Source organism: Setaria viridis, chromosome 3 (genome assembly GCF_005286985.2).
Source record: "Setaria viridis chromosome 3, Setaria_viridis_v4.0, whole genome shotgun sequence".
In the NCBI taxonomy this organism is placed as follows: domain Eukaryota; kingdom Viridiplantae; phylum Streptophyta; class Magnoliopsida; order Poales; family Poaceae; genus Setaria; species Setaria viridis.
Window position 1 is genome coordinate 3,971,997 of NC_048265.2, and position 16,451 is coordinate 3,988,447.

The 16,451-nt window shown below is 45.2% G+C and overlaps 3 protein-coding genes across 3 annotated transcripts; all 3 read left to right on the forward strand.

The window, feature by feature from the left end:
* The first annotated feature begins 1,166 nt into the window (after positions 1-1,166).
* On the forward strand, positions 1,167-4,649 carry LOC117850548 (probable glutathione S-transferase DHAR1, cytosolic). The gene is made up of 6 exons (XM_034732402.2): positions 1,167-1,351; positions 1,484-1,574; positions 2,522-2,668; positions 3,646-3,763; positions 4,023-4,163; positions 4,256-4,649. The coding sequence occupies exons 1-6, from the start codon at positions 1,294-1,296 to the stop codon at positions 4,340-4,342; spliced, it is 642 nt and encodes a 213-aa protein (XP_034588293.1). The 5' UTR covers positions 1,167-1,293; the 3' UTR covers positions 4,343-4,649.
* A 934-nt stretch (positions 4,650-5,583) lies between these two features.
* On the forward strand, positions 5,584-8,310 carry LOC117850777 (glutelin type-D 1). Its single transcript, XM_034732643.2, has 3 exons — positions 5,584-6,006; positions 7,052-7,781; positions 7,900-8,310. The coding sequence occupies exons 1-3, from the start codon at positions 5,811-5,813 to the stop codon at positions 8,048-8,050; spliced, it is 1,077 nt and encodes a 358-aa protein (XP_034588534.1). The 5' UTR covers positions 5,584-5,810; the 3' UTR covers positions 8,051-8,310.
* Positions 8,311-9,354: 1,044 nt separating this feature from the next.
* On the forward strand, positions 9,355-14,668 carry LOC117850468 (beta-hexosaminidase 1). Its single transcript, XM_034732291.2, has 15 exons — positions 9,355-9,757; positions 9,849-9,935; positions 10,616-10,651; positions 10,772-10,883; positions 10,979-11,049; positions 11,130-11,260; positions 11,401-11,417; positions 11,609-11,657; positions 12,062-12,162; positions 12,903-12,962; positions 13,426-13,459; positions 13,591-13,689; positions 13,787-13,846; positions 13,969-14,219; positions 14,301-14,668. Exons 1-15 carry the CDS (start codon positions 9,416-9,418, stop codon positions 14,474-14,476), a joined length of 1,626 nt encoding a protein of 541 aa, XP_034588182.1. The 5' UTR covers positions 9,355-9,415; the 3' UTR covers positions 14,477-14,668.
* Positions 14,669-16,451: the final 1,783 nt, after the last annotated feature.

Below are 16,451 nucleotides of genomic sequence, written 5' to 3' on the forward strand. Positions count from 1 at the left end.
CTAATTTTCCTCCAACCCTAACTCACCCACCCACTTGAGTTCCGCCACCGTTTGCACGTCCCACACCCGCCGCCGCAGCCCACACACGCCGTAGCCGCCGTTGCTGCTCACCCACGCTGCTCCCATCGCGCCCGTCATCGCTTCCCTTGCTCGCCGCAACCGCGGCGGCCACTGCCATCGTGTCTGCCGCTGCCACCATTGCTCTCCCCGTTCGCCGCCCTTGCCGTGTCTGCTGCTACGGCCCATTGGTGCAGGTATGCCACCAACTTCGGAAAAGAAAAGGGAAAGTAATTTTAAAATATTATTCTTTGTGTTGCAAAATGTTAAACATGTTCTCTACATATGTTAAAATAAATTATGAAAAATATTGAAGGTAGTAATTTTGTACAAAATGTTGATGCATGTTTAGAAATGTTGAACCTGTTATTTTTATATATTGATATAATTTTTATAAAATGTTGAATCTGTAATGTCGAAATATTGATTTAAAGTTTTAATTTAAATATAATAAATTTTGAAATCATAAGACTTAACTAGCTTCCACAGCCCGATGACACTGCTTGATATTAGGACAAAAGCACCGGCAGCACAGCACTGAATCATTTGTCTCCTTCACATCGGATACGAGATGCTAAACTTTAACAGAGTCACATCGGATGTTTGGATGCTAATTAGAAGAACTAAACATGATCTAATTATAAAACTAATTGCACAGATGGAGTCTACTTCGCGAGACAAATCTACTAAGACTAATTAATTCATCATTAGCAAATGATTACTGTAGCACCACATTGTCAAATCATGAACTAATTAGGTTTAATAGATTCGTCTCGCGAATTAGACTCCATCTATGCAATTAGTTTTGTAATTAACTATATTTAATACTTTTAATTAGTATCTAAATATTTCATGTGACATGCACAGGTAGAGCGACAAGAAGATCATGTCGCAGTCTCACAGGGAATGTCACACGCGGCCGTAAGCACAGCCATATTAGAAAACATGCCAGCGCCCCGCTCACGCCACCGTCGCCACCTACCTCACCGCACGGCCCGATTCCCGAAGGCTCCAGAACCGGGTCCACGGCGGGGGACCGCTGGTGGCCCCACACGTCAGGGACCCGCTGTGCACATCCCGTCCTTGTTTGTCCCGCGTGATCTCTGCCCTCCTATCCTATAACTGCGCACTGAAACCTCTGCCGGTCTCATCATCATCAGTCATCAGTAGCAAAATCCTCGCCTCGATTCGACTAGACAGAGAGAAATCCGAAGCCGCTCGCCGTCCCCAATCGCCATGGCCGTGGAGGTGTGCGTGAAGGCCGCCGTCGGGGCCCCCGACTCCCTCGGCGACTGTGAGTGCTCCTGCTGTTCTATGTTTCTCATCTGATTCGCACCCTTGCGCTCCCCATTTCCGCGCCCGATTCGACCCAAAACCCTAGCGGTTTCTCTGATCCGTGTTTCGTTTGGTTGGGACTTGCTGGCAGGCCCGTTCTCCCAGAGGGTGCTGCTCACGCTGGAGGAGAAGAAGGTCACCTACGAGATGAAGCTCATCGACCTCAGCAACAAGCCCGAATGGTCAGTCTCATTTCCCTTTCCCGTTTATTTCCAAAATAAATTGTCCTACAGTGTCTGACGATTGATGGTACAGTGCTATGGGACTCAGGCAGTGTCTTGTTTCCTGCTCCAGTTGTTTTGGAGCAGAAATTTCTCTAGTGTCTTGACTCTTGACTACGTTTTCAAAAGTTCAGTGGGTAGACTGGTACTGGATTAAGAACAGTGCGCGACAGGGACAGCCTGTTTGCTGTAGAAATGCTCTTTGATTTAGTGGATTGTTAGTTGGATATGTTAGATTCTTCTTGGCCTTACTAAACTGTTGCCTGGATTGGAAGTGAAATCCTCACTTCTTTGTCTTGGATCGATTTAATCAATTGGATTGGCCAAGGACACGAGGAATATTTTTCTCCTCCTATGTTGGGATTACTTGCGCTTCTTATCTGGGAAAGCTTCTCTAGCTTTCAGGAACTAACTGTAGCCTACTAGAGTTGTCTTGAAATACTTGTGCATATTTCTTTTGGAACTTAAAAGCTTTCAAAGACATAAACCCGATGCCTCTGTTTGACAGTGCACATTCTTGTACTTTGTCTAGTTTTTTTTTGGCATCCATGTACTTTGTCTAGTTGAGTAGCCTTTCCCAGTTAATTGAGTTCTACAATACTTGGATCACATGCAGTTTATGGGGCATTAGAGAAGGCATGAGATTTGGTTTTTCACTGTAAAGCCATCAATTATCAAAATATTGAAATTACCAAAACGAGCTTCTCAATTTGTGCCGACACTTTTGGAATTATCAACTTTTTCATGTGAATTTATAATGACTTTCTAAATTTGAAGATTGAAGAGGATTTAATATTTTGCAGCTTCTAAATTTTTCAGTGGCCCAAGGGTATAATTTAGCCCCTCGTACTCTGGGATCTTGTCTGTCTGTTGTCTTCATATCTAACCTACTGTAATGGCTCTTCCAGGTTTCTGAAGATCAGCCCAGAGGGTAAGGTGCCTGTGTTTAATGGTGGTGATGGCAAATGGATTGCTGACTCTGATGTGATCACTCAAGTCATTGAGGAGAAGTTCCCAACTCCATCTCTGGTCACCCCTCCAGAATATGCATCAGTGTAAGTTGTCTTGCTAATATCCCGTCTTTAAGGCAAATTCTGCATTAAGCTTTTCACATCTCCATCTTCCTATGGAAGTATTTATGACATGTTTTAACACGGGAGATTTTAACTGTTGCTTATGACATTTTAATGTAAAATTCCCTTGTTCCAAATGGGGCCTAAGTTTTACTGTTGCTAAGCTCTGAAGACCCTTATTCTGTGTTTAGTCCTGTAAGGGGTTTTTATTAAAAAGGTTGAGGATTTGATAAAATCTGCATTCATTTCAGAGGGGTCTTTTGTTTAAATAGTTGGCAGTTCACAATGCATGCGCCTGATCACGATTCTAGTAGCATGTTGATTTAGGAACTTCTTGTAATTTTCATGGTCATTGGAGCCTAACATCCTACTAAAGAAAAGAAAGTAATGTATTTGTCAAGGATATTGAGACCCTGTTTGGATCCACCAGCTAAACTTTAGCTGGCTAAATTTAGCTGCTATGGATCCAAATAGGACCCGGCTAAATTTTAGCTGGCTAAAGATTCCCGTAGCTAGTTGAACCCAGCTAAAGTGATAAAAGACCAAACTGCCCCTCCACCTTCCTCGGGAAAAGTATTTAAAGTGGGAGTGAGGGATAGGATAGATAAATACCTTTTCAACTACCATTTAGCTAGAGGATCCAAACACCCCCTAGCTAAAGTTTAGCTAGATAAACTTTAGCTAGCTAAAAGAAAGCTCCTAAACTTTAGCTAGCTAAACGTTAGTTGGGTGGATCCAAACAGGGCCTGAATACTGTCCTGAGCTTATGTGAGAGTAGCTGTGGTAGGATCTATCATGCTCTGATTTGATAGCTTTTGAAATACTAACAACTTGCAAGGTTACTATCTCCTTATCCTAGTTTCTTCTGAAGCATTGTTTTGGGTTCTTGTGTTGCTATACATTTTCAGTTGAGCTTTGGCAGTTGTCTTAATATTGTGTATTTATGGTTCTGGTGACAGAGGATCAAAGATTTTCCCATCTTTTGTCAAGTTCCTGAAGAGCAAGGATGCCAGTGATGGTTCAGAGAAGGCACTTCTTGATGAGCTACAGGCACTAGATGAGCATCTGAAAGCTCATGTAAGTTGCAGAGTTGAACTCTTTAAGTGATTGATATGGCTGTACATCAAGGGAGTAGACATAACACATGCCTTCCATGGTCATTTCAGTCGTACCCACATCCCACTTTTCTCCGCACTTAACCTGTTGGGATATGACACATTGCAATCATTTTGGTTTGATCAAATGCCTTGTTGTGTCGGCCTTGATTAGTCTGACCATCTAATTTGATTGAACCGTACCTTTCCTGACGCCACTATCAACATTCTGATGTTTGCAGGGTCCCTACATCAACGGGGAGAATGTATCAGCTGCTGATCTTAGTCTGGGGCCAAAGCTCTTCCACCTCCAGGTCGCACTGGAGCATTTCAAGGGCTGGAAGATCCCGGAGAACCTGACCAGCGTTCATGCCTACACCCAGGTACGCAAGTGCTCAATTGATTGCACTTCACTATCAGTTCGATAAAACCTGTCCAGAATCCAATAATCGAGATCGCGTTTGTCTTTGTGCAGGCTCTTTTCAGCCGCGAATCTTTTGTGAAGACTAAGCCAACCAAGGAGCACCTGATTGCAGGATGGGCACCCAAGGTGAACGCGTAAGCGCCCATCCCCCCTTGTGCTTTGGTGCTACCTGGTGGACACCATCTGTTTATCTGATCAGTCTCTGTCAGTGGTGTGGCTGGGCGTCTGTAGCTTGAACGCATGATTGAGTTGGAATAATGCAGCACCATCCTTCCGGTACTCTGTCTTGGTCGTTACAGGTGTTTGCCTTTTATATGGACCATCCCTTGCTGGTTTCGTTTGAGACCATGGGCATCTCTTGGTCTTATGCTATGAAAGGGGTTGCATCTACTGTAATGTGAACCTTGTTATCAAATAATGGAGCTGCTTCTATGCTTGTCTGTGATCTGTTGTATAGCTTGCATTGACTCTTATATATTCGTATGCTCTGCTATGCTTAAAGCCTGGAAGCAGCAGGTTATGTTCTCCAATGGCTAAGGGGCATATTTCTAATCTGGAAGCTTTTCTTTTAAGCGCATGTGCTGTTTTCAAATTGGTTGGTGCAAAGTAAGCCGCAATAATGTTAGTCGTGCGCACGATGAGTTGCCTCGTGCATCTTGCGGTATTGTGATGCCGATGTTTACAGATATTCTTCCCCTTTTTTTGGAAATAAAAAAAACTTATCATGGAGCTTGAGAACATATTCCAAACTGTCTAGTCAGCCGGGTTCCTCTTCCTCCAAATCATTCCTCATCAGAAACTCAGAATGGAGGAAAGCTTCCGAAGTAAGAGGATTCAGCTCATCTCTACTTGAAATCGAGCATAATTTTGAGATTTTGGATGGAATGGCTGTCTTGTGACGCAAGGCAGATTGTCTCCGGCGCCAGGATTCGGCACGACACGGCACAAAGCACGCCGAGTTCGTGTGACGCTGCCGTCCCTCGCACCTCAGGATTCTGCACGCACAAAACGCCTGATCCGCGGATACGTACGTGCGCGTCCGAATTCTAACCCTCAAATCTTATCTGAAAAAATCTGATCCAAAATTTAAACACCCTAGTAGTATACCAATACTTATCCACCTACTTTCCAAAATCAAGCCCGTGGGTCTTATCCATCTTATCGGCGATATACGGCAGTTCATCATCTCCCGTCTCGCAAGAAAGAAAAGACTCGGGTCGCTTAAACACTTGCCTCGCCCTATGGCAGCTGGGCCCCGAGCCAGATCACCGCGAGAGGAGCCCAACAAACCCACGCACAGATACGGTGGGCCACCCGGGTCAGCGACCCACGGGACGCCTCGTCGCGTCGCGCCCTCTTCCATCGCCGTAGGGGAAGGGGAAACTAAGGGACGCTCCCGTCTGTTTACCCCCATCCTAATCCTGATCCACCCCGTTAACCTCGGATTAGCGACAGTTAATCGCCATTATCCCTTCCTGCCCCGTCTGGCCGCTATAAATAACCACGCCTCCCCGTCGCCCTCCTCACACCAAAACCCCGATCACAACCTCTTCCCCTCGATCGCCCTTTTTTCCCGAACCTTCTCGAAGCGAAGCTCGTCGGCGCGATGGCGGTGGATCTGACCCCGAGGCAGCCCAGGAAGGCGTACGGCGGCGAGGGCGGCGCCTACTACGAGTGGAGCCCCGCTGACCTGCCCATGCTCGGCGTCGCCTCCATCGGCGCGGCAAAGCTCTCGCTCGCCGCTGGCGGCCTCTCGCTCCCCAGCTACTCCGACTCCGCCAAGGTCGCCTACGTCCTCCAAGGTACGCGCACCACAAGCCCCTCCTCCGCTTTGATCGGTCGCTCGTACTAGAGCAGAGCAGAGCGAATATGGTGGTTGCTGACGTTCGTGGTTGACTTATTCGAATTGGAATTTCGGGTAATCGGGCGTGTTGGGTTAGTAGTCGGTGTTGCCAAAATTTCATTACCAGATCGGGAGTGTGTGATGGAAAAGCAATACTGTTGCATTACTGCAAGAAAGTTTGCAATTATACGATGCGATCCCTTCCTAGTTTTTTTTTTCAGTTCTATAATTTGTCAGTTAGATTCGTGCGTCAGATCTCGATCTCTCCTAATAGATTTTAAAAAAAATTGTATGTCATCTCGTTTGTTACTTGTTAGCACGGGGTTGGAGGTTCTAATTTTATTGCATGGATGTGGGATCCAGAGTAGTAACGTACTACGTTAGAGCTGAACAGAACTGATGCGATCCTGTTTATAACTTCTATTTGATGCGATCAGTTTGTTGCTGTTTTTACTTATCTACCAGATTAGATTCTTGCATCAGATCTCTACTTTGTTTATCAAAATCAATTTGTTCTCTGCACTCTTCTGGCTAGTGGTTACTGGTTTGATTGTGAAGTCTTAGTTTAAGGGGTCGTGATCACGATGTTGCCATCACGAATCTGAGAACTAAAACTTGCACTCATGTGGAATTTCCCAATGACATCACTGGTTCGTCATGGTAATTTGTTGGACACTCATGTGGTTAAATTTCCCAATGTGACATCAGTAGTTCGTTATGGTAATTTGTTGTCTGCTGTCTGCTAGTACAAGCAATTAATGTTCCCTAGCTGTTCTCTGCTTTGAAAATTCTTCGTTGCAGTGGATGAAGTACTCAGGTTGTTCGACGCTCAAGAATTCTTATTTAGGCAGTTCATATCATCCCATACATAGTGTTTTGATCAAGGACTTAAATACTCTTTAATAGACGAAAATAAAAGGATTACCGAGTTCTGCATCATTTCCTAAAATAATGATCTCATTATTAACGTTCATGCTGTGGTTTTTGATTGATACTTCGTGCAGGCAAGGGTACCTGCGGCATTGTGCTGCCTGAGGCGACCAAGGAGAAGGTCGTCGGCGTGAAGGAGGGTGACGCCCTGGCGCTCCCCTTCGGCGTGGTCACCTGGTGGCACAACGCCCCCGACGCCACCACTGAGCTCATCGTCCTCTTCCTCGGTGACACCTCCAAGGGCCACAAGGCCGGGCAATTCACTAACTTCCAGCTGACTGGCGCCAACGGCATCTTCACCGGCTTCTCCACCGAGTTCGTGGGCCGCGCCTGGGACCTCGCCCAGGAGGACGCCGCGAAGCTCGTCTCCAGCCAGCCCGCCTCGGGTATCGTCAAGCTCGGCGCCGGCCAGAAGCTCCCCGCCCCCTCGGCGCAGGACCGCGAGGGCATGGCCCTCAACTGCTTGGAGGCGCCGCTGGACGTGGACATCAAGAACGGCGGCCGCGTGGTGGTGCTCAACACGCAGAACCTGCCGCTTGTGAAGGAGGTCGGGCTAGGCGCCGACCTTGTCCGCATCGACGCCCACTCCATGTGCTCGCCGGGGTTCTCGTGCGACTCGGCGTACCAGGTGACGTACATCGTCCGCGGCAGCGGGCGCGTGCAGGTCGTTGGCACCGACGGCAAGCGCGTCCTGGAGACCCAAGTCGAGGGCGGCTACCTCTTCATCGTGCCCCGCTTCTTCGTCGTCTCCAAGATCGCTGACGCCTCTGGCTTGGAGTGGTTCTCCATCATCACCACCCCCAAGTAAATTCTCTGCACCTGCATTTCGGTTTTGTGTACCTTCCTCTGCTCTGCGCATCACATTGCTTTAATGTCGTGTGAACTCATCAGTCAGCTAATGCAAAGAATCTTTGTGAAACAGCCCGATCTTCAGCCACCTGGCGGGGAAGACATCGGTGTGGAAGGCGATCTCGCCAGAGGTGCTGGAGGCTTCGTTCAACACGACGCCGGGGATGGAGAAGCTGTTCCGGTCCAAGAGGCTGGACTCGGAGATCTTCTTCGCCCCCAACTGAGGAGGACGCCAGCAAGCAGTGCCGCCCCGATCCACCAGCGGTCTCGGTGTCATCTCGTCGACGGTCGTCGTTTAGCTTAGCTCGATTAATAATAAGAGATAGTAGTGGTGGCTAAAGGAGAGTCTGTCGGTGTCGGCTTGCTTCGTCGGTCAGTGTCAGTCAGCAGTCTTTGGCGTCGTCAGGAGGAGAGAGCTTTGAGCGCTCTGCGTCCGGTTGGTGAAACTTGCGAGATGAATACAGTCTCAGGCTTATTTTCTTGAGATGATGGTCGCATTGTCGTTGCTCTCTGTTTTGTCTCTGCTTGAAGTAATCTCGTCACAGGATGTTGTTCGCTTGTTCAGGATGGAAGCATAAAGCTATGGGCTTACTCTTCTGGCCTTTAGCTTGATGCTTTCTTAACGGCATGACCATTTTGGTGGCCCAACGCAGCAAAAATTGATGAAGCCTGTTTGCCTCATTGGCGATTGCTTGTTGGCGGAAGTTTTTGATGGGCCAGCTGCAGTTCCCCTGCCCTGAACCACCGGCAAATGATAAGCTCCTGTCCATATTGTTTTATTGCTTGACTCGGCAGCGGATGAGCTAAATAAAGATTCTCATGTTCCGCATGACGCCACCCTTCACTGTTTTTAAACGAGGAATAATGCCGCTTCATGACGTTGCATTGGAGTAACAAAATCATTAGAGTACCACTAGATAGGTGCAGGCCAACTAACGTGCTAGACTTCAGCCTTCACTCCAAAGTAGAATGCACGAACTCTTGGTTTGTACTGCACGGCCGCCCAGCCAAAATGTAGCTATCGCAGCAGGTTCGTCACGAACTTGCCAGCTTTTCGGCACGCACACCGATCCGATCCCAGAAGAAGTGCAGGCAGCGAAGCGAACCTACGGGTGCAGGCCGGCGGTCACGGGCTCTCGGGCTCTCTCCATCGCTGTGCAGCGACCGCACACACACCAACCAGACGCCAAAAACAGCTTGGCCTGCCATCCCAGATCCGTCTCTGGCGCCGGGCCCCGCCTGGGCTGCTCATCATTGCTGCCGCCACGTGGGAGCCACGCTGCTGTCTGGATGTCGCGAGTGAATTTTCAGTAAGACCCCCCCCCCCCCCCCCCCCCCCCCCCCCCGCGCACGATCTGTGTTCGCATAATGTTCAGGATCTGCACTTTTCCAGTTTTCCTTGAGACAGAACACAGAAGTGTATCGAACGGGACTTCAAAATAACAAACGGATCTTCAGGGGGTCTGTGCGATAAACGCGCAGCTTCTCCCGCCATGTATATCAAGCCCCCGCAATTCTCTCCCCCCCCCCCCCCCAAAAAACCTTCCACCAAATCAGCGATTAAAATCCTAAACCCGCGGTTTCCCGAAATGCCCCCCAACCTCCCCGCTTATCTCCTCCTCGCCCTCCTCCTCGGCGGCACCGCCGCAGCGCGGCGCCACCCGCCGCCGTCGAACGCCACCTCGGCCGGCGAGCCCGTCTACCTCTGGCCGCTGCCCAAGAGCGTTGCGTCCGGGTCCCGGACCCTGACGGTCGACCCGGACCTCGCGCTCGACCCGCAGGGCCCCGGCGGCGCCTCGCCCGCCGTGGCTGAGGCGTTCCAGCGGTACAGGGGCCTCGTCTTCGCGCCGTGGGCGCACGCGGCCCGCTCGGGCGACGGCGGGTACGACGTCACCAAGCTCACCGTCGTCGTCGCCTCCGCCAACGAGACGGTACTTGGTGCTGCCTGCTGCTGAGTGTCACTGGTTTCGTCTGGATCGGTGCACGGGGTGTGAAAATTCTGCACGTTTTTGGTTCATGTAGTTGGCGCTGGGGGTGGACGAGAGCTACACGATCTACGTGGCGGCGGCGGGCAGCGTCAATTCCATCGTGGGAGGAGCAACCATAGAGGTCTGGGCTCTTCCCCCATGATTCTGATGCCTAGCTTCTGGTGAATTCAGTGCAAGTTGTGCTCCCTCGCTCCTTGATCGCCGGTGAATTGCGGAGCTTTTAGAGTGAGCTGTCGAGTAGTTATTAACAGGGAGTTGGAAATTTTTCTGCACACATTAGTGAAGATGTAGTTGTCTGCTACAGCCTACAGGCGTACAGCGAAGTTCTGCAATCTTTACTGGTTTCATACTGTGAAAGTGTGAATGTATAGTTAGTATTGCATCTAAAATATGTGAAACTAATTCACCGTTGCTTGCTGTTTTTACTCCTTCCGGTAGCTGGCAATTTTCTCTGGAATTGTTCTAGCTGTTGAGCTTCTATCAGAATGAACTAAATAATGGTTATTGATTGAAGTTCATAAGCAGTTGAGATAAACACAAACTATTAAGCATCACTGGCTCACTGCTAAATATTTTTAGCAAGTAGTCTTGGATTGTAGTCAAAGCTGTCTTTCTTATCCATATGCACTAGGGCTATGATTAAGTGAACATATGCTGTCATGCTGACATACTTGCATTTGTATTGATCTTTTGTTTTTTTTACCAAGCGTATGCTTGGTTTGCAAAGTTCATTGGCTTTCACTTTTATGCGCTAGGATGTTGTAACTTGTAACCGAAGCAACAATTTATCTGTCCTTGTAGGCAAACACAATATATGGAGCTATCCGTGGACTGGAGGTATGAACTGAGTGTACAAATAACACCTTTTTTGTATGATATTTGAAGAGCTAGTAAAATTTTGGTCTTCCAAGATTTTGGAGCATGTGCATTAACATTTCTTGTTTAATTGATTGGCAGACATTCAGTCAACTTTGTGTTTTCAACTATGATACAAAAAATGTTGAAGTGCGCCATACCCCATGGCATATTCAGGATGAGCCCCGCTTTGCCTTCCGTGGGCTGCTCCTAGGTAAAATTGTAACTTAATGCTTATACTAAAACCAGAAATCACTATTAGTTATCACAAGAGACAAATCTTAAAATGTTCTATCACATGTAGTGCAGACACCTCACGGCATTACCTTCCAGTTGATGTGATTAAGCAAGTGATCGACTCTATGTCATTTGCTAAGCTGGTAATACTTTTGTCTTTTGGATTGTGCTAGTTATCCTTCCAGAATTCTCCATTTACTGAAACCTGAGTTGTGTCCAGTAGAACGTTCTTCATTGGCATATCATCGATGAACAATCTTTTCCGTTGGAGGTGCCATCATATCCAAACCTTTGGAAAGGTTCATACTCCAAATGGGAGCGCTACACCGTGGAAGATGCACATGATATTGTCAAGTATGTTATTTTATCATTTGGCTTTAGCATTTTCTTCACCCTATATCTTTAGTTGTATGTTTTTTCATCTTACTTCTTTTGCTGACTGATGTTAATTGCTTCTTCTGCAATATCTCGTCTCATACTTCACCACGGTAAAGTTATGCTAAGAAAAGAGGTACTTTCAGTCACTTGCCCCTTCAGATTGCACATATAGAACATTAGAATGCATGCATATGCATCTTTCATCCTATTGATTGTATGATCTAACCATTTTAGTTGGGAAACTACATCATAGATTGCTTACGTATATCATGATGGAGTGCTCTAAAAAGATTTGGCGTTTTTACTATTCTTTACTTTTCACAGGCATCAATGTAATGGCAGAAATTGACGTGCCTGGTCATGCAGAATCATGGTGAGTTTGCCTGTAGCATTTCTTATGGTGTTCGGAGAGACAGAGAACCTTCTCCATCTGTTTCAGTGGAGCTTTTTTGTCAGTTGCTTTGTTAAGTACAAGTGCAACCTAGTTACTCCTGTGCGAATGAACAAAATAGGTTTTTTAATGCCACTTGGTGTTACAAGTATTGATTGATCATTGAGTTGGTTGCTCTTGGCCTCTTGGGTGCAGCATATGTCCTATGACACTCTCAACAAGAAATCATCATTACTACCTATTTATTTACATTTCAACTGAAAATAATGCATACCTGTCCACATAATTCTAACTATCTGATTATACATCCAGACGTTTCCATTGGTTATGATATTTTGTCTGTTTTCTGCTCTTAAAAAATTGTACGCAAATTTTCATTTCTGCAGGGGAAATGGATACCCAAAGCTCTGGCCTTCTGCCAATTGTACAGAGCCATTAGATGTCTCTAGCAATTTCACATTTGAAGTAATTTCTGGAATTCTTTCTGGTTAGTTCCTTTCACACTTTTTCTTCAGTCTGGTTAACTATGAGGATGAGGACTTAAATAATAATCAGGAAACACTCATCCCTTTCATATTATTTTCACATCATATGTCATTTTTCTAAGAAAGTGAAAAAGGAAGACATTGAAGTTTGCAATGTGGCATTTGGCTTGCACTTATGTCACTCGGCATATGAGTCTCTTTTCAAAGCTGTACTTCTTCTTTATCTAGAAGTAGTCTTCCACAAATCAATAACCAATATGGACTGACCAACTCAATATTGGTTTTTGTTTTACTGCAATATCCTCTTCCACAACTCATCAAATGGACTTAAATGATTAACCATTTGCATCACATCAAAGAACTATTAATTCAGAAATTCATGGCCTGCCTTCCATACGACCTACTAAAAGACGATACAATGTTATTTCTTAGAATGGACTGAACTCTTGGATTGCTTTAGGAATTAGGAGAATGTGCGGGCAATCATAAGAGCAGATAAATGTGTACAAATATCATCCAGCAACAGTTGGACCATCCTCCTGTACAAAATTTATCCACCAAATATTGACAACTACCATTATAATTTTGCTGCAAACTTTTGTAGATATCTACTTGTTCATTGCTGCATTATAACAAATAGTTGACATCATAATTTTGTTGCAAACTTTTGTAGATATCTACTTGTTCATTACTGCATTATAACAAATAGTTGACATCATTATGGACCTTTTTATCTTCTCAGATATGAGGAAAATCTTTCCATTCGGGCTGTTTCACTTGGGTGGTGATGAAGTATATACAGGTTAGCTGATATTTGCATTTTAACTTCAAATTAAGAGTGTAAGACTCTGTTTTAAAGAAGGTAGTTTTATGTGGTTCTAGTAATGTTTTTTTTTTGCCAAAGTAAGATGCCACACTGTCACTTCTATTTGCTCCGCTTTATCAATTTCAACTACAACTTTATTCTATATTCCAGAAACAACGTTGCACAACTGCTGAACAGATTGATTCATACCACTTTCATAGATTTCTTTTTTCTATTGATAGACAAAATGATGGTCAGTGTGTCCAGTGGCATATTACTTCTAATGTTCAAATGGATCTTGTGTAATTTTTCTCCACGTGTTGTTGAGCAGAATGTTCACTGGTACAGTAACACTATCATGCCCAAATAGTGGTGATATATAAAATACTTTAGTGTTACTGGAGTGCTGTTTTGTTTCTCCTAAAATTTTTCCCAGACTCAATACTAATACCCATGACAGGGTGCTGGAATGCAACACCTCATGTAAGGCAGTGGTATGGATTCTTAACCACAAATTAGATTTTTCATCTATGATTTATCAATCTCTGTTGCTGGTTTGTTCGAGGAAAAAAATCTGTTGCTAGATGTTCCTTTTATTTAATTGTTGAAAACCCCCCAATTCCAGGCTTAATGAGCGCAACATGACCACAAAGGATGCTTACAAATATTTTGTTCTGAAGGCCCAAGAGTTGGCAATTAAGCTAAACTGGATTCCTGTGAATTGGTCTGTTTCTTACATCCTTGCTTTTGGAGGGAGGAGAGAAATAGAGAGATAGAATAGATGAGCTTTGATTTTGACACGTGGCATACTTCCCCTGCAGGGAAGAAACCTTCAATTCATTCAAAGAAAACCTCAATCCTCTAACGGTGGTGCACAACTGGTAAACTAAAAATCAACTTTATGCTACTGAATCTGTTTCTTTCATTTCTTGACAATCATATCTTCCACATCTAAGCTAGTGATCAATCACAGTGCATAAGTTTAACTATTGAAACACTGCAGGCTGGGTCCTGGAGTCTGCCCTAAGGTTGTCGCAAAGGGTTTCAGATGTATAATGAGTAATCAAGGTGTCTGGTACCTTGATCATCTTGATGTTCCCTGGGAAAATGTCTACAGTGGCGAGCCACTCGCAGGGATTAGTGATAAAGACCAGCAAAAGCTAGTACTTGGTGGGGAGGTTTGCATGTGGGGTGAGACAGCAGACACATCGGATGTTCTACAAACAATATGGCCCCGAGCAGCTGCTGCAGCAGGTAAGAAAGACACGAATCAGAATCATTCTTTCCACCTGTTATTTCCACAAGGACTCACTTGTGGGTATTGAACTACTGTAGAGCGCCTGTGGAGTCAATTAGAGGCCATATCCGCCCAAGACGTAGAAACAACCGTCTTGTCACGGCTGCACTATTTCAGATGCCTGCTGAATCACCGTGGAATTGCTGCGGCTCCAGTCACGAACTACTATGCCCGAAGGCCTCCAATCGGTCCAGGTTCATGCTTTGTTCAGTAAACAGGACCTTCAGAGGGAAGATATCCACAAGGTGCTCTGCCTTCATACACCTGCCATACTTTAAACAGAGAACTATATTGTCACGTGCGCTGTATCACATCTGTTCATCATCCACGATAATAATCTAATAATCCACCTTTGTGTATTCCACTTCCAAACTCAAATAAAACTGCATCATTCAAATTTGACCAAGGAGAAGACGGTCATCAGTGTCACAGTAAAATTCAGCTGGCCTTTTAACAGCCTTGTCCCTGAATTCCTCCCACGTGTATGGGAACGGAGATCAGCAACAGGACAATCGGGCAACCTCCTTTGAACTGGTAAGAGAGTAGTGATCTCATTGTGGATATTTCAACTCCTGCCTTGCTTACCCGACTGCATTTGGATTTTTGGGAAGCCATCGCTGTCAGACGCCTTCCTTTCCTGAGTTTGGCCTTGACCTGAAACTTGATGGTCCAAGAGCGCATTGATGGCGCGTGTAATTTACGACCACCTGTTGTGCTTGGTGATCTAGACTGATGAGAATGGGGTTTGGCCCGTTGTTATAGGTCACTTTCCCTCCCATGTCACCTTCGTTGGCCACATATATCAGTTGGCCTTTTGCTCTATCCATTGCCCTGTTTTTCCTGTGGTGAGCAGCTGTGCAGTGCAGGTGAAGGATGGAATACCATACAGCGCTATGCCCTATCCCAAATTCTGCTGAATTCATTAAAAAGATGTGTGAAACTTTGTATCGGAAAGATCGATTGGAACTGAAGACTTGTGGCTGGACAGTGACCGTGAGGCAGACTGGAGAGTGGCCCTTCCAAGTTGCATGTTTACCTGTCTGAATGTGATGTAACGTGTCAGTGAGGTATTTGATACGTATAAATCCGTACATGTTTTTCACTTTTGCCTATGTGAATGCGATGTTGCTCCTCTGGTTTTACGTGCCGACGTGCCGCTGCAGAATTTACCGGTCAATGAAGTAACTTGGGCCAGCGGTTTCTTGGACCCGATGCCACTGTTTTGACGCTGACGCGTACCTGCTATCTACTAAGATGTGAGCCGAAAGAGTATCAATTCTTCGAGTATCTGATTCGTTGCTAAAATTACACGATTGAAGAGAGTTTTTAAGAACTTGAATCCTACTCTCCCCGTTTCAAATTGTAGGTCGTTTTAGTTTTTTAAATTCATATATATTATTATGTATCTAGATATATATTATATCTAATTGCATAGTAAAAATTATACATATAGAAAAGTCAAAACGATATACAATTTGGAATAGAACGTAGAGAGCGGTACTTAAATGGAACGGTTTGATCTTAAATTACTGTACTTTGAGTAGGGCGGTCTGTGTAGCGGCGATAGTAGTAAGACCGGACCCTTATAACCTTTTATGCAAGGCGACAAGAACATCGATGTGAAGTTTAGACCTTGATCGCAAGTATTATAGATAATTAGGCAAGGAGTACCCAACAGCATAACCACATCAACAAAAAATTGCTTCGCACCTAATATTCCCTTGGAATTTTGTAGCAAATGGAATCCCTTTTTAGCAGTAGTAACTTGCGTCATATAGTATCACTATCTTCTTTTTGTTAAACTTTGTCTTCACTTTATTTAAACCTCCATCATTTTACGGTGTAGCGAAACCTACCAACCAAGTGAATGACCAATGCCATTCTTTCTCCAACAACACAAGCTGACATCACAACACACCAATCAATCACAACAAACCAATCAGTTCTCAATGTGTGACCGAGTTTTGTCGTCTTTCTAGTTTATTTTTGGAACACATAATTTTATGAATCCTTAATGGAATTGAACATTTTCACGTGAGAACTCTAGTGGATACATACAAGCTCATAATTCTGCAACCGAATGTGTTTATACCGTAGACAATAACATAGAGCAATCAAATTGCTGCAAATAACCATTACCGGCCGAATAATCCAACAAAAAACCTACAATTTTCTTGCAATGTGTCCGA

Coding starts and splice junctions, on each gene's coding strand:
- LOC117850548 (XM_034732402.2), top strand. CDS start 1,294: ATGGCCGTGGAGGTGTGCGTGAAGGCCGCCGTCGGGGCCCCCGACTCC. Junction 1,575..2,521: donor CTCAGCAACAAGCCCGAATG/GTCAGTCTCATT, acceptor TGGCTCTTCCAG/GTTTCTGAAGATCAGCCCAG. Junction 4,164..4,255: donor GCGTTCATGCCTACACCCAG/GTACGCAAGTGC, acceptor GTCTTTGTGCAG/GCTCTTTTCAGCCGCGAATC.
- LOC117850777 (XM_034732643.2), top strand. CDS start 5,811: ATGGCGGTGGATCTGACCCCGAGGCAGCCCAGGAAGGCGTACGGCGGC. Junction 6,007..7,051: donor GGTCGCCTACGTCCTCCAAG/GTACGCGCACCA, acceptor TACTTCGTGCAG/GCAAGGGTACCTGCGGCATT. Junction 7,782..7,899: donor TCCATCATCACCACCCCCAA/GTAAATTCTCTG, acceptor TTTGTGAAACAG/CCCGATCTTCAGCCACCTGG.
- LOC117850468 (XM_034732291.2), top strand. CDS start 9,416: ATGCCCCCCAACCTCCCCGCTTATCTCCTCCTCGCCCTCCTCCTCGGC. Junction 12,163..12,902: donor AATTTCTGGAATTCTTTCTG/GTTAGTTCCTTT, acceptor TTATCTTCTCAG/ATATGAGGAAAATCTTTCCA. Junction 13,847..13,968: donor CTAACGGTGGTGCACAACTG/GTAAACTAAAAA, acceptor GAAACACTGCAG/GCTGGGTCCTGGAGTCTGCC.